We start from the raw sequence: 19,856 nt of genomic DNA on the forward strand, positions 1-19,856 counted from the left end.
GACCCCACGGCGGGACGGGGCATGGGGCCAGGGCCAGCCGGTGCGGCAGGGCCGGGCCCGCGGGGCTGTGGGCCGGGCCCGTGTCCCCGCAGGGAGGGGATCCTGGGGCAGCAGGAGCCGAGACGCCCGCCGGTGACCGGCAGCGGCTCAGGGGCTGGCGGAGGGGAGGTCAGGGCCTGCGGCAGCTCCGCGGCTGGGAGGAAGCAACGCCTGTTTCCTGAGGGAATACGGTTTCAGAGGAGAGGGCATGTTTTGCTGTTGTAGTTGCAGTTCGGTCCTTTGCATGTGTCTGTAGTTTATCTTGAGTTTATAATTTCGATACGTACACAGTTGTCAGGAAAAAGCAGCCTAAAATGGTAGGCTGGCCATTACGCAGTACTTTTTTTTTTTTTTTTTTCCCTTTCTCTAAACTGCTCGTAGTTTGCCTATGTACTTCGAATGTTTTTAAGACACTTAAGTGTCTTTAAGTGTCTTGAAGTCACTTAAGTTGTCTTAAAACCAAAACTCTTCAAAGTCCTGCGATGCTGTAGCTATATGTTGACAAAAAACAACACAAACATCTCCATATTCAGAAAAGCCCTGTTTCTGGGCAGTAAGGGAGTACTTCTATAGTATATATTTTTATTTTAAAATGTATTTATAGTAGTTCCTGGAAGCTTGTTCCTGTTAAGGAGGACGTGTGGAGAGATAATGTTCTGAAGGGAGTGGCAGAAGCGTGGAAGGCTCCTCAGCCTGGAGCGGGGACAGATGGCACTGGGGCAGAAGGTGTGGAGCGAGAACAGACTGGCGAGAAAGGAAAAGTGCTGGTGCAGTGTGTGTTGAGGAAGGAACTCACGATAAGGGTTACGCACCTAAAAGCACAGCTGCTGTCAGAGGTGGGAGGTTCATTCCCTGATACCTCCCCCAGCATACAGTTATTTTCTGTGGAGTGAGTCAGTGCTTTATTGGAACGCCCATGGTAACGTCGGAAACAATACAAAACCAGTGCAAGTGTATGGTTGCTGTGAAGCCTGAGTGTATGAATGTTTTCCCCATAGCTTGGCTGTTTCTGTAATTTCCTGTATTTTGAGTTGTTCTAAGCGTCATGTGGATCACTCTCCTCCCACTGATGCAGCAGATTATTAGAACTGAGTATTGCTTACATGTTTGTCTGTAGCCCTGTCCCTTCTGCTGAGTGCCTAATAATTTTATGTCAACAATATTTATGATATTTATGTTCCTTTCTCTTGCCTGACCTATACTGCCTAGTATAAGGTCTGAGGCCAAAAAAAAAAAGATCCCTGGCTTGGCTAGAAAAGGACATCTGATTTTGAATTTTGGCTTAGTGAGTTACTCTGAATTAGGTGCTTAAGTTTCCTGAAGCAGACAGGGTGAATATCCCTTTTATTATTGCTAGACATAACTTTAAGCTTGGGAATTTGAACTTCTTCGGTAAACAATGTACTTATCTATAGTCAAAATAACTGGTTGTTGGCTATGCTTGGCAGTATTTTAAAAATACTTGGTTTTCTATTAGCTAGGAGAATAAATGCATATTAACAAATGTTAGGATTTAGGGGGGAAAATACTTTTCAGTAGTAAGATTTAAGGCCTAAAGCTTGCTGATCTAAAGTGCAGACTAGATTTGAAGGCTATAGTCTTGCTTTCTTTTCTCATTCCTTGTTTATGATTGCTTTGAAATACCTGCCTCTCTATTTTACTACTTGAAGCTGGTTCTTGAATAATTCTGTTCCTGGAAAGAATTAATCAGCTGAAAATGAGTAATTCCTTATAGCCTTGAATGAATGAAGGTGTGTCCATTTGCTCACCGAGGGGTAATAACCATCCCAGTGTTGCTGGACAGCTGAATGTGTAAGCCTTCCCTGGCCAGAAAGTGTGAGAGTCATCACTGCTAAGAAGTTGATGTCTTTGTACCTCTTGTTCAGCTGGGGAGTCCCACGTCTGTCAGCAGAGAGGTTTTGTCGCAGTGTTGGGTATGTCCATTAGGAGTTTAGCTAACCTCCCATGCAGCTCCTGCCAGTGTGCCTGACTTTGGGAGCTGTCACTTGAGCAGCTTGATGGCAGCCCAAACAGCTGCAGACCTGATGGAAACCTTTTGTCATCTTTTTGTTCCTGTTGCCTCTGCCTTTGCAGTGGGGCCACTCCTTGGCTCTGTGCTTCAGGCTCAGGTGCGGCAACTAATTAAAAATTGCTGGTGTGAAATGAAAACTCAGACATTTTTTAAATAATTGTTTTAGAGTTCTGAATACTGCTCTATTGCTGTGGTTCCTGGAGTAATTGGTATTTACATATTCTGACTTGCACTAATGGTGTAAAAATTTATTCTTTTGTGGTGGAACTTAAAATAGAGGAATGTAAATCCCTGAGGCATTAGTCAGTTGAGAACGTAGTTTAGACTATTTATAGTATTATTTTTTTTCAACAAAAGAAAAAGTTAGGAGTTTGAAGTAGAACAACCTCATTCAATTACTTTTTCAAACATCTCATAACCTAATTTTTTCTTGCTTGTTTTGTTGTTTGGAAGGTGTCTGTCTGTATTGTCATAAATGTTCTGACTGTGTGTTTCATATATTTGAAAGAGAGTATTGAAAGAGTGCTACAAAAGGAAGCACTCACATCAGGGCAGAGTAGGGGTCCAGAATGAAACTGACCTCTTGGAGTTAACTCAGGTTTTTCCTTCACATAGATCTTGAAAGTCCATGCAGCTCAACTAAGTTCTTTGGATTTTGAAGCCCTGAGTTTATATGTAGGGCTTCACTCACTGTAAAGGTTACAGGAATGTTCTTAGTAATGTTTTTACAGCTTGGTTGTGGCTTATGGGTATGTCTTCCCATTCAGCTTTTCTTTGTTGAGCATCATCAGCATTTCAGATCTCTTTTATTTTGACTAAAGCTTACAAGTGCTACCTTTCTGATGCTCTTCCCTCCTTACCCCCCTTGCCCCAGTAGGTCAAAAAGTGTTAGATTGTTTTCTGTAATAAAAAAGATTATTATGTTGAATTAGAAAGATCATCAAAACTGACAGAGCTCCTGAGTCATAATACTAGCAAGCAATTCAAATGAATAGTTTTTTTAAAAAACACATATTTTATTTTGTTTCTGTTCCACAGTCTATTCAAAGCTGTGAGTTGTTTGGGAAGCTTTTTTTTGTAGGAAGTGGATGATGTGTTAGTACTCTTTAAATATACATTGTTGGATGAATTCCAGTAAAGGTGAACAATGAGTGATAAGATCTGTGTAAAGAGGTTTCCTGAGTTTTGGGTGGCATGAACTCACCCATGTTGGAAGATAAACCCATTCCACTAAATTAGTTCTTTTCATAGTGAGAGGAAGGCTGGACAGGAATCACATGCATATACAGAAGACTTAATGAAATAACAAAATTGCAGGACTTTTTATCTGTCAGGATGAAAACTATTACAACTGATACAGGAGAGAACAACTTGTATGCTGCAGTGTATGAGTCAAAGATAAATTTTGCTCAGGCTGGTAAAAGAGCACTTAGCTGGTTCAGTGCTGACTGTGGTTTGTCCTTGTCCTGGAAAAGCATGGTGGTGGATGCCTCAGCTCATATCTGATGAAAAACGACAGCGTATTGTAAGGTGATAAATTCTGTTCTGCTGGTTTCACAATCAGGGATCAGTCTCAGAGCAGGTACTGTAATTTATAGCTTCAGGCTGCTTTGTCTACAATATCCTGGTAATTAACCTTGTGGAGGAGTCAAGGCCAAGGGTTTAACTTTACTCAGTGATTCCTATGATGAAATGGGCATAATTTAACAAATAATTTTGAAAAAATAAAGGTTGTGGTTTTTCATCCTTTTTTGTCCTCAAATTATTGTACCATGGCATAGCTGGAGCCTGAACAGCAGCCACTACATACATTCCAGGAGTGGGTGTGAATGCAGTGGCTGAGTTTATTGCTATTGCACCTTGAAACAGAAGTTTTCTTGCAGCCGTGAAGTTTTCTTCTTTATTTCTGCCTTCATTATGGAATTTGTATTTTTGTTACAAATTTATTGAGTTGTAGTCCTTTCCTTCTGTGTTGTATCGTACAGAAGCGTATTTTCAAGACTCCTGTTGAAGGTCTGTCATAGGTTTAATTGTTTATGAACAAGTCTGTTCCCTCTTAGTTTTGTCAAGCAGCAGGAAAATGCTCGAGAGCCTGAATGGTTTATAGCTTGCAGCGTGAAGCATGATAACGATGTTTGCTGTGGGAGTAAAACCTCAGGTCTTTATTTAAAGTTCGGAGGTGGACCTCTGGGATTGAATACTGGGAGTGGGGAGAGGACCTTGACAGTAGTTGTTCTTTGTTTTCTTCAAGGCACTCCCTCTTCCCGTGTGTGGTTTGGTTGTTTGTATTTTTCCCTTGTCTTATGCACTACATTTTTTATGACTGAGCAAACAGAGACCTTGCTGTTCCTTTGTCCTCCCACGCAATATTTGTGTAGCAGGGTAGGTTTCCGTATCTTCTGTTCCCTCGCCTGTATCACCCCTCAGTTATCAGCAGGCAAGTGCTGCTCATCAGGAGCAATTTTAGTAAAATATTGTGGATGTAGCAGGAGAAAGTGTGGATGATGAGATTAGAAGATGAAATGGAGGCTGGCTTGAGGGAATGGTTGGGAAAGGTAACTTTCCATGTTAGTATTTCTAAAGTTAGAGTACTGGTCAACAGAGGCTCGAATCAGCTGTGGAAAAGGTGGTGATCAGGGAAGTTTCTGAACATGAGAAGTCGGTGTGTTTGCAGATCTAGTTTGCCTGGAATCAAACCAGTCTGGGAAAATTTCCCCTTGGAAAAGCCCTGGATAAATACAGTGTTCAAAAGAAGCAAGTGGAACATTTTTATATAGAAACTAACATTTTTTTCAGATTGCTGAAGTTGGCTGTTTTTTCTCAACCTCAGCTTTTATTGCCAAAAGGCTCTTTTAATCTTGGGTTTTTTCCCAATTTGAAATGAGCGTTCTGTATGGGATTAAAAGCAAGCAAACAGCCTTGCTAAGAAAAACAAAGCCTATCCCATTGCTTCTCACCCTCTACCACAAAAAAAAAAAAATGTATTTTTGCCTTAAATGTGTACCTAAATCTTTATTAAAAAGGCATTTTACAATTTTTTGAGTACCCTGTCTTTATTGTATTTACATGTAAAGCTAAAAAGTAACTAAAAATATAATTGCAGTTTTGCCTGAAGAAATAACACTAATTTCAGTGTTGTAATAATTTGTGTATAAAAATGTACACCTTGACATTACACATGCTAAGAATCTAGATTCTGGGGGTGGTTTGGTTTGTTTTTGAGTGACATGGTAATAATTGTTCTTTTTTATTTTTCCATGCTTTATTACGTAAAGCCCATTTCTAAATTAGAGAGTCTCTGAAGTGTGCCAGGCTGCCTTCTGTTGTGTTTTTTAATGTTATTTTTTTTTCTGCTGGCCTCTCTGCACTTCCATACTCGGGTACCTGCCGGAGGTGGCAGCATGGGCCTGGGGCCTGGCAGCTCCCTCTGGCAATTGTGTGGCCAAGCGCCAGGAGGGAGGAAGCTGCCTGCTCGTTTTTCCAGCAGCAGAGGGAGAATACGTCTTGCTTTTTTTTGTTTCTTGGCCTCGCAAGTTAGGGATCAATCTTTGCATGGGTAACAGCAGGCATTCTTTTCTAATGCTGAGAAGCTGCATTCACTTATTTATTGATTCTCAGATGCTACATACTGGAGCAGAAGTAAGGTAGGGTTATAACTTTTGGTGTGCTCTGTTCATTGCTGTTTCTGTTCATTTCTCTCTCTTTAAATTTAAATGAGTATGTGCAGCATGAAGTCTGAGCAGTTTTTAAGTAAATTTCAGATTTCCTAATAGTATTTCCTTTTAAAAAAGAAAACCACTAAAAAAAGATGTTTCTCCATTTCAGTGTTGCTATGCGATAGAGCCATGCAAACCAGAAAGAGAAGTTAATGTGATCATGCAAAATGAACACAATTTCACAAGAACAGCACCCCTGCCAACTCAAACCAAATCCAAAGCAAAATTCCACAGTTGAAACCCAAAACACAGCAAAACATGCCAGATGCAAAAGGTAGTGCTTTAGGGGAAAGAGAGGGGAAAAAAAGGGCAGCAATTCTAAAAATAGACTGTGGCTTGTCATTAAAATAACCTTCAAAAGTTAACACTCATTACAGATATTTTCTTCATAGTTCCTTTTACCATTTCTTCTTGTAGAATAAATCTTCTGTTTAAAATACAGCCTTTGTATTTTGGAAGCCAGTTTTCATTTTGTCCTTAATTTAGCTGTTCTTCATTTTTGACCTCTGCTTCTATTTTGGACAGCTAATGACTTTGTGCACTTCTGTGCTGACAGAGGCACTATCCATTTTGAGAGACCAAATTTGTTCTAGTGATCTGATCCTATCAGAAAACCCTTCATATTTTATGGCAATGCTGTAACCATGAAGGTGTATCCCTTCTGCTTCTTACTCTGACCTTGCACTTCTGCAGACGTTTGCATTTAGGTGCCTCCTAACAGCTTCTCCTAGTTACTCACTTGAAGACATAGCTTCTTTGTCAGATGATTTTCTACTCCTCATTGATAACACAGTTTTGTATGGGCTGGAAACTTCTGGAGGTTTTAATAGCACAGTAAAGGAAGCATGTTCAAGTAATATATCCCTAACAACATAATAGACAAAGCAAGCAGCAAGTAGTAACTGGAACAGATAAGAAAAATAGTGTGAGGAGTGACTCTGCAGCTGCTTAGCTATCTGTTTATTAGTCCAGCAGAAGGAAACAGGAAGAGGTTTTTAAGGGGAAAGCCGGGACAGGCTTGTGCAGATTATGTATAAATTTTGGTAACTGGCTACTGCATAAATGTTACCTCTTAGTGTTATGTGGTGTAATGAGTGAAGCATTGCAGAAAATAACTGTATCACCCATACTTTCCAGATCTTTGCAATGAGTTACCCGGGCTATCCCCCAGCCGGTGGATATCCACCAGCTGCTCCAGGTAAGTTGTTCAGATGAATTAAACATAATGCACTGGCTGTCCTGTCTGGAGTGGAAACATGGCATGGATGAAGAACAGGACTCTGAAGGGTTTCCTTGACTCCCCAGAGCTTTCTGTACTTGCTTGTTAAGTCCTGTGTTATCTAGGCTGGGGATTCTGATTTGTCTATTAAGTGTGTTCTGCCATGTGCTCATATAGTAGGGTCCAGTTTCATTCATCTTGAATAAAGCACAGAACATTAGGAAATGGTCTTAACTTGATCAAATCAAATAAATGACAAGGATCAGTGTCAAGTCAATACTGAGTCTTCAGGGTGTGTGGTGAGACAAATGAGTATGGGGAGAAATCATTCATACATCTTAAAACCATATTCTCCAAAGAAATAGGAAATTATTCTTAATTCACTGTTCTTAGGCAGGTGATTGCATACAGAGGAGAGAGGACAATTAACAAGGGTGGCATTTATAATAACATAAAGCTGATGAAATACTCAACCACTGCTTGGTTATCAAGCTGAGCTTCACACTTGTTAATATTGTTGAAATTCAGAAAGAAGGGTCTGGAGTCATGCAGGTATGGTGAAGTGTGGAGTTAGGCAGGCTAGCTCAGGAAGGGGAAGTTGAGCTAGCTAGGAGGATAAAGCCTATTTCTCAGCAAAGTATTCTGTCTTAAGTTAGACCATACTGCTGTGTGCAGACAAGTTTTATGACTGTGGTGTCTGTAAATATACTGTTGTGTTGTGTGGACACCTCTCAAATTAGCAAAGTAAGTGGAATTAATAATATCTTCCTACTGGAATACCCAGACAACTTTGTACTTTAAGTGCTCTCAAGTCAAAATGTGGTGCTAGTCTTGAGTGGTAACTGTCAAATAGGTTTAGACTTGTTTTAAGTGAGAACTTACAGATTCAGTTATACTAACATGATTAGAAATACCCAGTGAGACCTCTCTTTTTATAATAATTACACTGCTACCCTGCACCTCTTCAGTTGATTTTCCTGGTAGTGTTGAAAATAATTACATTAGAAATTTTAGTAGTAAGAACTTTAAAATGGCATAGTTTCTTGTTTCAGCACATGTGTGTTTGATTTCAGGTAGCAGTCCTTGGGGTGGTGCTGCCTATCCACCTTCAAATCCACCTCCAATTGGTCTGGAAAATGTGGCTGGCTATGCCAACCAGTTCAATCCCAGCCACATGGCTGGAATGGTGAGTTTGCTTTCATTTAATGTGTTTCACTGTGATGCCCTTAAGGGTGAAGTTGTGTTTCTGGCATTGTCACTCTGAAGTTCATCACTTGAATTCTGTGCCTTTATGTCTAATCTGTTTAAGTGTTGAATATTCAATATTGCCTATTGAAGAAAATGATTACTGAAAGCTATTTCTTATTTTAGGAAACAGAACACTAGTTAAGTGTTGTTAACAGTCTAACTTCAAAAGTCGTGAACGTAAAACTAATATAACTTGGCATTTGCTGAGCTGAGGAACAGGGAGCTAGTAACACAGAGTATCCACTGTTAATATATTCACATGAGCAAACACAGTCTGGATTTTGCCTATTACCTGTGTTTTGACCAGTCAGAGTATGGAAAAAGGCTGTGTAATTAGAGGTAGCAATGATTCATCCTCAAATAATATGGGATCAACAGTCTCTTACAAACACTGATGTTTAACAGATGGAAGTAAAAACCTTTTACATTGACTGTAGAAAATGTAGACGTTTCCAATGTGATTTTTTTTCATAGAGCAGAAGTGAGTGACACTTCTGACAACTTTAGTCTTCAGAAATCTGTTATGCTGCATAACGAATGCAGTTTGTAGGAAGATATTTGCATTATAGATGCCTTTCTGAGGCAGTGATTAAATGAAGTGATTTGGCAGCCAGCAGGCAAATTGAGCAACAAACTATCTAGGGTGCAGGAGGCAATATCCACAGCAGCTAGTTTTTGACAATTCTGCAACCATCAAATGTCACTTCTGGTTTCTCTCTAGAAGAGGGGTTTCAGTGGTAAAGTTTTGATGTGGAGTGGAATATCTTCATTTCAGTTTCTGCAGAAGTATTTCCAAATGCAGTCCAGGAACTCCTGCTAGTTGTAAACTACTAACATATCATACAACAGCCAAAGGTTGCTTAAAGTACTTGCACCCAGGTGCACCCTTGTGATCATACAAGGCAGCCATGGGTAAAGAAGGGATTATTTGGTGTAAAGTTTTAGGCAGACTTTTCCATCCTGCTTGCTTTGTTTTCCAGATAAAGAACTATTTGTCTGTGTTGGTGGGGAGGGAGGTTGTGTTGTATTAAGTATGTAACTGAAACTCAGCTGTTTGTACATCTTCCTGTCTCTTGCTTTATTGCTGTCATTGCAGGCATCCAACCTGGCAGGGACCTTTGGAGGGGCAAATGTACCACAAAACATGTATCCTTCCACACCTGGGGGTTATCCACCTGTTCCTCCAGGTGGCTTCGGGCAACCCCCGCCAGGACAGCAGCCCTCGTACGGAGGGTACGCTCCCCCTGGAGGAAATCCACCATCCGGAATGCCCTCTTACCCAGGGTATGGAGGCGGCCCTGTGCCAGGCCAGCCCACACCACCACCTGCTCAGCAGCCTATGAACTATCCAGGATTTCCAGCAACTCATCCAGGGCAGCAGCCCATGCCAAATTACCCAGCAGGTCCAGCTGTGAACCCATCTATGCCCTCTTACTCAGGAACTACAGGGCCTGCAGTCACTCCTGTAACAGTAAGAGCATTCACTGCTTTTCTTTTGAGGTGTGGCTGTATATATGTTCCTCTACATTTTCTTTGTGTGCATTAATGTAAACCAATCATCAAATTGAAAAGAAAGTTAGGAAATGAAGTTTGAGTGAAGAGAGAGATGGAAGCTTTTCAAACACAAGCAGTATAGGCCATATGTCTTGAAAGAAATTATGTTTTACCATGGTATCCAAGAAAAAAGTTTTGACATTAATTCAAATTAATAAATCTTGCCTTTCCTAACTTTAGCAAGTATTGCCAGTCATATATACAGTATAATCAAACCTTAATGGATTGGAAAGCAGATTTAATGTCAGGAAACCTTGATCTTGCATTTTGTCATTTGTGTCTAGAAATTAGCAAATTGCTTAAGGCAGGGTTGGTTTGAGTTTTCTCTATTACTTTTCTCACAAGAAAAAAACTAGTAACAGTGATCATCTTTCCTAAGTAGTAAACCACAGTATTTCACTATTTAACACTAATATGCTGTTAACACTAGTACTGTTTAACACTATTGATCTCATTTTAGCATGGAAACCGAGGTACCATCACTGATGCACCAGGTTTTGACCCTCTGAAGGATGCAGAAGTCTTAAGGAAGGCCATGAAAGGATTTGGTGAGCAGTCTGAGGATTTACATGTCAGTTAAAGTAGAATTGCATATCCATTCAGCACTGATGCTTTTCTATTGCTGTGTGTGTACTGAGCAGGATAGTTCACGTGTGATTGTCCTTGGTTATCAGAAGTATTACTGGAAGTTCGTGTAGGCATAAATAATATCATGAGTTTGGTTTAGGTTTTCTTTGTATTCTTACTGTGTTTGTGGTTGGGAGTAGAGCTCAAAGTTCTGTGGTTGTACACAAGAGTACACTACAGTAGTACTGTAGGTGAATTCAAGGCATTCAAGTCCTTCTGCTGGGTTTAGAACAGGATGAAGTAGAGACAGAAAGCTGAATCCTCACATGAGGTGAAGCTCATTCTGTGGTGTCTGTGTGTGTGTACAGGAACCGATGAGCAGGCCATCATCGATTGTCTTGGAAGTCGTTCAAACAAGCAACGGCAGCAGATAATCCTGTCCTTCAAAACAGCTTATGGAAAGGTAAGTACATTGTGAGAACAGAACAAAGAAGAAATAAGAGCCTACATCCCTTCTGTGGCAGTCAGAAGACTGAGTGGTGGGGAAAAAAGATTGAAAGGTGCATTAGGGGAAGATGTTTCTTAAGTCATAGCCAGTTCAGAGTTCTGCTTTTTTTACCCATGCTTGGTTTCTTTATGCAGTGTTGCAGATGAAACATGCAAAAAACATTGCATGAAACAGCTTATGGAAAGGTAAGTACATTGTGAGAACAGAACAAAGAAGAAATAAGAGCCTACATCCCTTCTGTGGCAGTCAGAAGACTGAGTGGTGGGGAAAAAAGATTGAAAGGTGCATTAGGGGAAGATGTTTCTTAAGTCATAGCCAGTTCAGAGTTCTGCTTTTTTTACCCATGCTTGGTTTCTTTATGTAGTGTTGCAGATGAAACATGCAAAGCAGTTTCTATGCTGAATGGTTACTTTGACGCTTTGATCTGTGCAGTCTCTTTAATTGGACCTTAATGACCTCAATGTACATATTCCATTATGCTGGTTTTAGTGTTAAGTGGAATAGCTTTACTTTGAACATACATTACTGGTGCTTATGCATAAAGAATTCCTAGTAAAATGTGTGTTTTTGGTGCTTGCTTTTGTCAAGTTTGGTCTTTACACATTTTTTTCTTGTTTTTCCTTCTCATTAGGATTTGATCAAGGATCTCAAGTCTGAGCTATCAGGTAACTTTGAGAAGACAATCTTGGCAATGATGAAGACACCTGTCATGTTTGATGCTTATGAAATCAAGGAAGCTATAAAGGTTTGTGTAGGAGATACATTTATAAGACAGGGGAAATAGTTGAGCTGATAAAATATTTGGTTGCCATTTAAAAGTTTGGGCTTACTTGGGATTACTTGCTTTGGTTATAATCTGAACTTTTTCCTGTATAATTTTGTTACATTTCTTTTATACTAGGTTGTAGAAATCAAGAATCTGAAGTGTTTCTTCTTTGCTTGTTTTAGGGTGTTGGCACAGATGAAAATTGTCTCATTGAAATCTTAGCTTCCCGCAGTAATGAGCATATTCAGGAACTTAACAGGGTCTATAAAGCAGGTTAGATCTGTTGCATAAAAATTTTTGTCCCTTTCTTCCTTAATCACTGACTGATAGTTTGAATTTAGGAATTGAGCAGGGTTGTATGAGGATTCATGACTGTCTCTTTTCCAGAATATAAGAAAACTCTGGAGGAAGCAATAAAAAGTGACACATCTGGACACTTTCAGAGGCTTTTAATATCACTTGCTCAGGTACTTGCCTGCTGGGATTTTGGGAATTTTTTGTTGTGTGTTTGTAGGTGGTGTGGATGGGTTTGGTTTGGCTTGGTTTTGGTTGTTTTTTGTTTATTTTGAATTTTAAAAAAAAACAGCCCATCAGTAACACTTCTGGATCTTCTAATTCTTTCAGGGAAACAGAGATGAAAGTACAAATGTTGACATGTCTGTTGTCCAAAGAGATGTACAGGTCAGTAGAAATGCTTCACCATTTCTAGCTATGGTCAACTCAGTTTGCTGAAATTAGACTGTGTGGATTCTGCTTACTGTTAGTTTTGGATACCTTGTGACATCTTCTGATTCAGTGCATATGTTTGAGTGGATGGTAGAGATACAAAAAGCTGTGACAGAGCATTAGAGCCATGTAGGTGCAATACAGAGATGAATCTCTTGGGAGTACAGTCCATAGAATATTTTGCTTCTCATTCAGTCAGGTCTTTGGCTTTTCCAAGTGTTGGATTGTGCTGCTTACTAAGGAAATTGTCCAAAGAGATTTGAGGTGATATGTGTGTGGATTAAATTTTAAACAATTCAACACCTGCAATAGCCTTTGCATGTTGTTTAAGTTTGCAGCAAATAAGGCACTTGGACTTAGTAATGCCTGCCCCATTTCTTTTTCTGTATATTCCATTTCACTACATAGCAAAGGGAGAACCCTGGATTGTTTTAGCCATATTAGTGGCAGTTAAATAGTAATGCCATTAGCTTTCTACAGAGTGTGCCTTAGCCAAAACACAAGAATGTCCCAGAATGCACCTAGAATTGTAGAAGAAAAGCTAGATGTAAGGACTGTTAGGAAGAAAAGTTTTCAGGTACTTTTTGAACAATGTCCCCTCCTTTAGTAATGTGGTGCTCTTGTGTTTGAGCACTTATGCATCAGCAAGCTAGGAAGACTGCAAGCATAGCATATTATAGGAAGGTTAGAACTAGTTGCTATTTATTGCTTGCCCGTTTTGCAGTGGTACATAGGCTATGAAATAAATAAAAAAGGAGGAGAGGCTGCAAGGAGGCAAATCTATAACTGAGCTGTTCAGCCTGACTACTTTTCTGAGTAATGAAGTGTGAACTCTCTTCTGTGTTCAGGAGTTGTATGCAGCTGGAGAGAACCGTCTAGGAACTGACGAATCCAAATTCAATGCCATTCTGTGTGCAAGAAGCAGGGCCCACCTTAGAGCAGGTAACAATGCCCTAGATAAGCAGTAACTTGGTTCTGTTGTGTATAATGATAAAAATGTACAGCACTGCTCTGTGCCCTGAATTTCCTCCATCTGTAAAGTGAGGCCAATAAGATATCAATGACAAGCAGGGTGAATTCTGCTGAGGAAGAGTCACCTTTCTAGTAGAAGTAGAGGTCATACTTGTTCAAATGATCCTCTGATAAAGGGTTGAAAAACTAGAATTGTTTCAGTCTTGCATACTTGTGTGTGCAAGACACTTGTAATCCTTCCCTTTTTACTTGCTGATGTAAGGTGCTACATCAGTCTGTCGTGGTGGAAATGTTTTAGTAACTACATAGAACTTTTACAATGTGTTGTTGGCATGCGAGGTACTTATATGGAGGAAAGGGGTGTATATGAGAACCTGAATATTTTCTTAATTTTATTGACACCCAAAGTTTTCCTTAAAAAATTGCTGTGATTTCTTAGTCTAGTTTTTCAGTGAAGAGGACAGAGCTAGGCAAGCTAGAAGGAGCCTGATAACATGTAAATGGTTGATAGCACAGTTATTAATCCTTGAGATGTTCAAACTAGTGTGAGTACACTTATCCAGCTGAGAATTGCCATTGAAATGAAGCCATCCAGCACATTCCAGTGCCACCTCTTGTGGTGGAGCTGAAATCTTTCTTTTCCATTAACAGTCTTCAGCGAGTACCAGAGGATGTGTAACCGGGACATCGAAAGCAGCATATGTCGTGAAATGTCTGGAGACCTGGAGAGGGGCATGCTGGCAGTAGGTATGTGCCACCTTAGCAAGTTCATTCCTGCTATTCTGCTACAGCTGGCTCAGGTGGCACCTGTGACTCCAGCTAAGGATGTTCTTATTAGTAGTAGTTTCTAGTTTTCTGCTTTTTATGTTGAGCTTTCTGTGAAGTCATTTGTGGTTAGTAAAGTGGGACACTTAATTCACCTCAAAATGACAGATGAAGTTTTTTTATTTCAGGCATCTGCAGAATTTGAATTTCACATGTTAAAATAGGGAGAGAATTATTAACTATAATTGATACTGTTTAAGAAATGAACTTGTACCAACTGCTGACTCAGTGAGAATGTAGTATTTGGGACAATTTTGGAAATCTAGCAAGATACAGGCTTTAACCCTCTAATTAGTTCTCTCTACCTCTATTTAGTAGAAAGAAAACTTGAATTTAATTGCAAAAGGGTTATTTTTTCCACTTTTCCTGTGGCTACAATTTTACTAAAACTTTGTTTTTAATTGCCCCAGAACTTCTGAGTAAAAACTTACTCTTACCTCAGGTCTACTGTTCTCTCTTCAGAAGTAGCCATTTATTTCCATGAGGTTGGGGCAAGGCCTCAAGTTGCTGTGCAGTAGTTTAATTTGAAATGCTTTATTATAGATATAACTGTGAACCACTTTGCTGTCTTGTGTCTTTACATCTCAATTTCTTTTTCTGTTTATTTCTGTAAACATACTGTGCTATCTAGAGCTCCTGCTTTAAAAGTGGTGTTCTTTGGTTTTGAATATGGTAGTGATATAACAAAAAACTCCTAAAACAACCACATACACCTAACCCAAAAAATAGGAAAAGTGAACTTTGCTTCACTTGGAAATGAGATAGAAGAGAATATTTGGTTCAACCACAACAGATTTTTCCACTGAAGTTTGTAACAAAATCTTGGCAAAATTAAAATCAATTTTAAAAGCCTTTTTTTTTTTTCACTCCTGTCTTGTGCATGTGTGAACTATGTAACTAATGTTCTTATTCTACTTGGCCACACTGTCATTGTACTGATCTTTTAATGACCCAAACTGGATCTAGCTCATTGTGTCTGATTGATTTGCAGACCTTTTCCAGGATTCAAACTTTGTCACCTCAGAAACTATTGTCAGAAAACCAAGCTTAGGGAAAAGAGATTTCTCTGTTTGTAGAAAAAGATTGCCTTAGTAAAGAAACTGCACAGAGTTTAGAAGCCATTTGTCTTCACGGAGCTTCATAGTGACTTGACAGGTCTTCATGTAGATCCAGATTCAAAACTGAGACTGTAGCTGGCAAACAAGTCAATAGCTTTTTGAGCAAGGCTTGTCATTAATATTCACTAACTCCCTTTATTAAATAGATTCTGTGGGTTTTTTATGTATATACACATATCTCTGTATCAGTAAATGATATTAACATCATTTGTTCTGTGAACCTTATTTGCAGGGAAAAAAAAGGGGTTTCTAATTGAAAATATTTAATTTTGCTTTCTTTAAAGCTTTCTGGATTGTAAAACTGGTAACTTAAACATCTTTAAACATCTTAGAATGCAAGTGTGTTGTGTTAGCTAAATATAGTGATAAATTGAATACAGAAACATGCATTTCATTTTGTCATTCGTTTCTGAGTAGTATTGTACATATCATTGACAGTTGTGTGGTGAACTGCTATCTCTCATCTACATTTTCCTACTGAGAAAAGTACTTCTCCCTATACAGAATGTGTGTTGCTATGAAAAATATACCTGGGTTTACACCTTTAGTTGATTCTGTGTGATTGATTTTGGTATCTTACTGTGCTATTAAAATGTCAAGTGTGGTTTGTTTCCTCTGTAGTTTACCACAGTTTGCATGATTGTTTACTTGTAAGCAATATTGCATCAATACATAGATTTTAATTCTGATCAGTGATGGAGGATTTTTTAATTATCCTGATTAACATGACAGTAATTTGACTTAGATTTTGCTCTTTCAGATTTCTAATTAACTGTGCTAATTAAATATAACATCCAGTCATTAGTAAATGAGCACGTTAAAAAAATTTCAGGAGTCCTAATGAACTTTGTGGCTAAAATAAGACTAAAATAAGGTTTATGATGACTCACCCTTAAGGAGAAGGAACCACCTAAGATTCATAGGTGGTTTCCTAATTTGTACTAGTGCAGGACTTGAATTTTTCATACCTTGCAGATGCATGGCCTGAAAATTTAGAATTAAGAAGTCAGGAACACCACTACCTATGTGTTCCTTCAAGTCTTCTGCCCCCTCCTCATCCCCTGTTTTCACTCCATAAACAAGAATCTGGACATTAGAATTCAAAGGTTCATTATGGCTTACACTAGATGGTTTCTAGTGACAGAAATGTTTGCTTTTAGCCATGCAGTGTAGGTTCTTTAACTGTATTGCAGCTACTGTTTGGATTAAAAATAATTTCAGTGACTAATGGAAGGAGTGGAAGCTGCATTGTATAAAGTGTATGTTTATGTAAAATTCAAGCATGTGACTATGTTGGATAAACTCAAAGAATTACTGAGTTCTGATTGAGGAGGAATGCCTGATTTCTGTAATACTGTTTCTTTTTGCAGTTAAGTGTCTCAAGAACACACCAGCTTTTTTTGCAGAGAGATTATATAAAGCAATGAAGGTAGGTGTCTGTGACAAGTTACATAAACTTATAGTGTGGGGTTTTTATAAATGCTTGTACAGCTCTTGGGAAGGAACTGTGCAGCTGAAGGGATTACATTTTTCAGTGGGCAGATGACTAACAGGATGCAGTCATTATTATGAAAGGCTGGAAAAAATCTAGCTAATTTGATCCAGCTTAACAGAGCGATGAATGCAACCATACATAAAACAAAAATCTTCACTTGGTGAAACAAAAATATGCTTAAAACTCATTGAAATGGGTTCTTTTTAAGTAGGGAATTCTAGCAGAAATAAAGGCCAGTTAACTCAACAAATTTTTGTGACCTGTCTTTATAAATCCCCCTCTTTTTTTTTTGAGCTGTTCTTGTGCAGAGAAATTAGCATCCTACCACTAAATTAAATTTATTAAAGCATGATAGGCCAAATTCTGTTCAAGCTTATTAAGTGGGATTATGCTAATAAACAGGCATTTTATTTTTTACCAGTGCTGTATCATACACTTTTCAATACATTATACTGCTGCTATGTTTATTTCAGGGAGCGGGGACAAAGGACAGGACGCTGATCCGGATCATGGTATCGCGCAGCGAGGTTGACTTGCTGGACATACGTGCAGAGTACAAGCGGATGTATGGCAGATCTCTCTACTCAGATATCACTGTAAGACTTGCACACCTTACCTTCCTTGTCTTCCTTACCTTCCCTGCCATGACACCCCTTGTGCTGGCAAAACACTGCTCCTTGTGCTTGAACGGCTGGTACCTGCACTGAGCTTAGCTGGCTGTGTTGGATTGCTGCATTGGCCAGGAGCATGGAGGCTGAGGACTGGAGGATTGAGAGCACTTGGGTTTGCTTGGGGGCTAGATGAGCTAGAGATGGGAAGGAAGGAAAGGGAAAAGAGGTTTCTGAGACCCCTCTATCCCAATCTCCTTATGATCTTGTGGGAACTACTCAGTCCTCCAGTTGAGTAACAGTGACGCTCTACTTCATTTGTGTCTTGGAAGAATATAAAGCTCCTAAAAATCTTAAGGATTGCCTCCTCTTTCTCTTGAAAGTACAAGATTTTGCAAATAGGCTAAACTTCAGATTCTTTAGCAGTTGATCCACTCTCCTGCTGCTATGAAGAGCTATAGCAACAGCCAAGAGTATGCCTGGCCAGTGGTAGGGCAGTAAGCGCTGGAGGAGAGTGAGTGGTGTCACTTTTATTTACCTTGTAATGAGGGTACCAAACCTATTAAGCCCCTGTTTATTCCTTCTGCTCTGGACACGGAGGGGCCGTAACTTGGTGTTTGGAAAGTAATCCTGTAGACATTCTGGAGGTTAGCATGTGCCAAATGTTTCTTCTACAGTAGTTGCATGCCCTGTAACCACCCATGTATGAGTAAAAAGCAGTGAGACATTGTTTGAAAAGCTCTGTATTTCTTCTTCCCCCCTGTTCCTCTTTTGATCTGGCATTATAATTTACCATTCAGAATAGAAGCAGAACAGGCCATATCTTTTTAATGGACTAAACTTTGTTAAAACTCAGCTTCAGTAAATATGTGGTGTGCATGTCCACAGTTAGGTGTATGTAAACTCAGCTGCTTATTTCTGTAAAAGTAGAGCCAAAAATATCCCTGGAAAGAGAGTTCTCAGTTTTTCAGCTGTGGCTTCATCTCTTTTGGTTATTCTTCAACTTTTCTTTTTCTGGATTACTTTTCAGGGTGATACTTCAGGAGACTACCGGAAAATCCTACTCAAGTTGTGTGGTGGAAATGACTAAATGGAGCATTGAGCTTTTCTTAAAAAAGCTGCAATTTTCATGTACTTGCTGCAAAGCATCCTTTTTCCTCCATAAGTAAATATGTAATGACTTGTTTCTTCTAAAGCAATTAGATTTTAAGTAATATTGCATATATCTTCAGTTCAAAAGTAGTAGGTAATAAATGCCAAAACCCCCCAAAATACCCAGCTTATGTGCTGTCTACTCAGGATTCTGTATAGCACCCTTAGCAATCCATGGATGAGTGATCATTATTTTTCTGCTTCTATCATGCTGAAATAATGTTTGTTTTATGAAAAATCACAGTTGTGTGATTTAAGATTTTTTTTGTATAAACATTGAGTGCAATTTTAATGCAAGTTTTATATCTATTGTATGTAGAGTTGGTTAGCCCACTTCCTGATATGTGGAGATAGCAGCCTCGAGATTTTGTGTCAAGACTGTTTTAAAGAAGTTTTGTCAAGTTCTGTTTTTTACCTTGATTATTTTCAAGGAAGATATGTTCCACATTTCATACTTGCTAAGGCAGACTGTCCCAAGGCAGTAGTAATGTTGACAGTAGTAAAGATTCTGTCATTAATGTTTAAAGGTTTTGGATAGTGCCTTAAATATATGTATGTAAGAAGAGATTATGAAATTAAAGCTGTCTGAGTCTTTGCAGACTGTGCCTTTTGGTGTTCATATTGATGTATGTGAGTGATGATTCAGTTTATGTAACTTAATTTTTCCATAGAAGTTCTCTTCCATGGGATTATTCAGAAATTGTTGTTTTGATAAGAGTTTGGGAGATGTATGCTGTTGATGAGCAATTGTATATGATACATGTAATCTGTAGTTATTGCTCAGTATTTTCATTTTGCATGTTGCAATTTCTCTGACTCTTGGAACTCTGAATTTTTACTCGCTGCTGGCATGGATGACATCTCTTCAGCTTGTTCTCAAAATAAAAACATGTAAAGGTAAAAAGTACAAAGCAGGGGAAAGGTTTTATAACTAGATCAGTGAAAATAGACTGCTTATTAATCAAGAATGTGCAAACTCCCCTACTTCACACACATGTAAGTGTGCTCTGTCTGTTGTCTGGCAGGTCCTTTTTCCTAGAAGTTCTTTTGCTGTTTGTCTTGAAAGAAAAAGACAATGTCCTGGATTTAATACTGATTTGTCAGCATAACAAGGGAGGGGAATGTAAAGATTACAGAATATGGTAGCTGTGTGTCCAAATGATGGATTCTGACTGGGACTTGCTGGCAGGACTCCCATTTTGGTCAATGGCAGCAGTGTGTCCTGTGTCCAAAGGCAGATCATACACTCATTTCTGTCAGACAATCTGAGCATGTCTTGAAAGGAATTTGCAGCTGGAAGTCTCTTTGTTG

General features: G+C 39.1%; 1 protein-coding gene across 16 annotated transcripts in view; it reads left to right on the forward strand.

Annotated features, from left to right (window-relative positions):
- ANXA11 (annexin A11) overlaps positions 1 to 19,143 on the forward strand; it is a 67,689-nt gene extending 48,546 nt beyond the window's left edge. For 10 of the 16 annotated variants that reach the window (XM_086899668.1, XM_086899670.1, XM_086899667.1 and 7 more), the window contains 14 exons: positions 6,925 to 6,985; positions 8,080 to 8,192; positions 9,351 to 9,725; positions 10,269 to 10,356; positions 10,744 to 10,838; positions 11,515 to 11,628; positions 11,832 to 11,922; positions 12,037 to 12,116; positions 12,274 to 12,330; positions 13,224 to 13,317; positions 13,999 to 14,094; positions 16,661 to 16,719; positions 17,259 to 17,381; positions 18,424 to 19,143. In XM_086899668.1, the coding sequence (XP_086755794.1) occupies positions 6,934 to 6,985; positions 8,080 to 8,192; positions 9,351 to 9,725; positions 10,269 to 10,356; positions 10,744 to 10,838; positions 11,515 to 11,628; positions 11,832 to 11,922; positions 12,037 to 12,116; positions 12,274 to 12,330; positions 13,224 to 13,317; positions 13,999 to 14,094; positions 16,661 to 16,719; positions 17,259 to 17,381; positions 18,424 to 18,483 (1,497 nt within the window). In that variant the 5' untranslated portion in view covers positions 6,925 to 6,933 and the 3' untranslated portion in view covers positions 18,484 to 19,143. Of the gene's footprint in view, positions 1 to 104; positions 246 to 571; positions 5,716 to 5,896; positions 6,062 to 6,924; positions 6,986 to 8,079; positions 8,193 to 9,350; positions 9,726 to 10,268; positions 10,357 to 10,743; positions 10,839 to 11,010; positions 11,069 to 11,514; positions 11,629 to 11,831; positions 11,923 to 12,036; positions 12,117 to 12,273; positions 12,331 to 13,223; positions 13,318 to 13,998; positions 14,095 to 16,660; positions 16,720 to 17,258; positions 17,382 to 18,423 lie in introns of those variants that run through there. The other 6 variants (XM_086899657.1, XM_086899655.1, XM_086899658.1 and 3 more) reach the window with 5 other exon arrangements.
- Positions 19,144 to 19,856: the final 713 nt, after the last annotated feature.

Source organism: Cyanistes caeruleus, chromosome 8, assembly GCF_971803275.1.
Source record: "Cyanistes caeruleus chromosome 8, bCyaCae1.hap1.1, whole genome shotgun sequence".
NCBI classification, from domain to species: Eukaryota; Metazoa; Chordata; class Aves; order Passeriformes; family Paridae; genus Cyanistes; species Cyanistes caeruleus.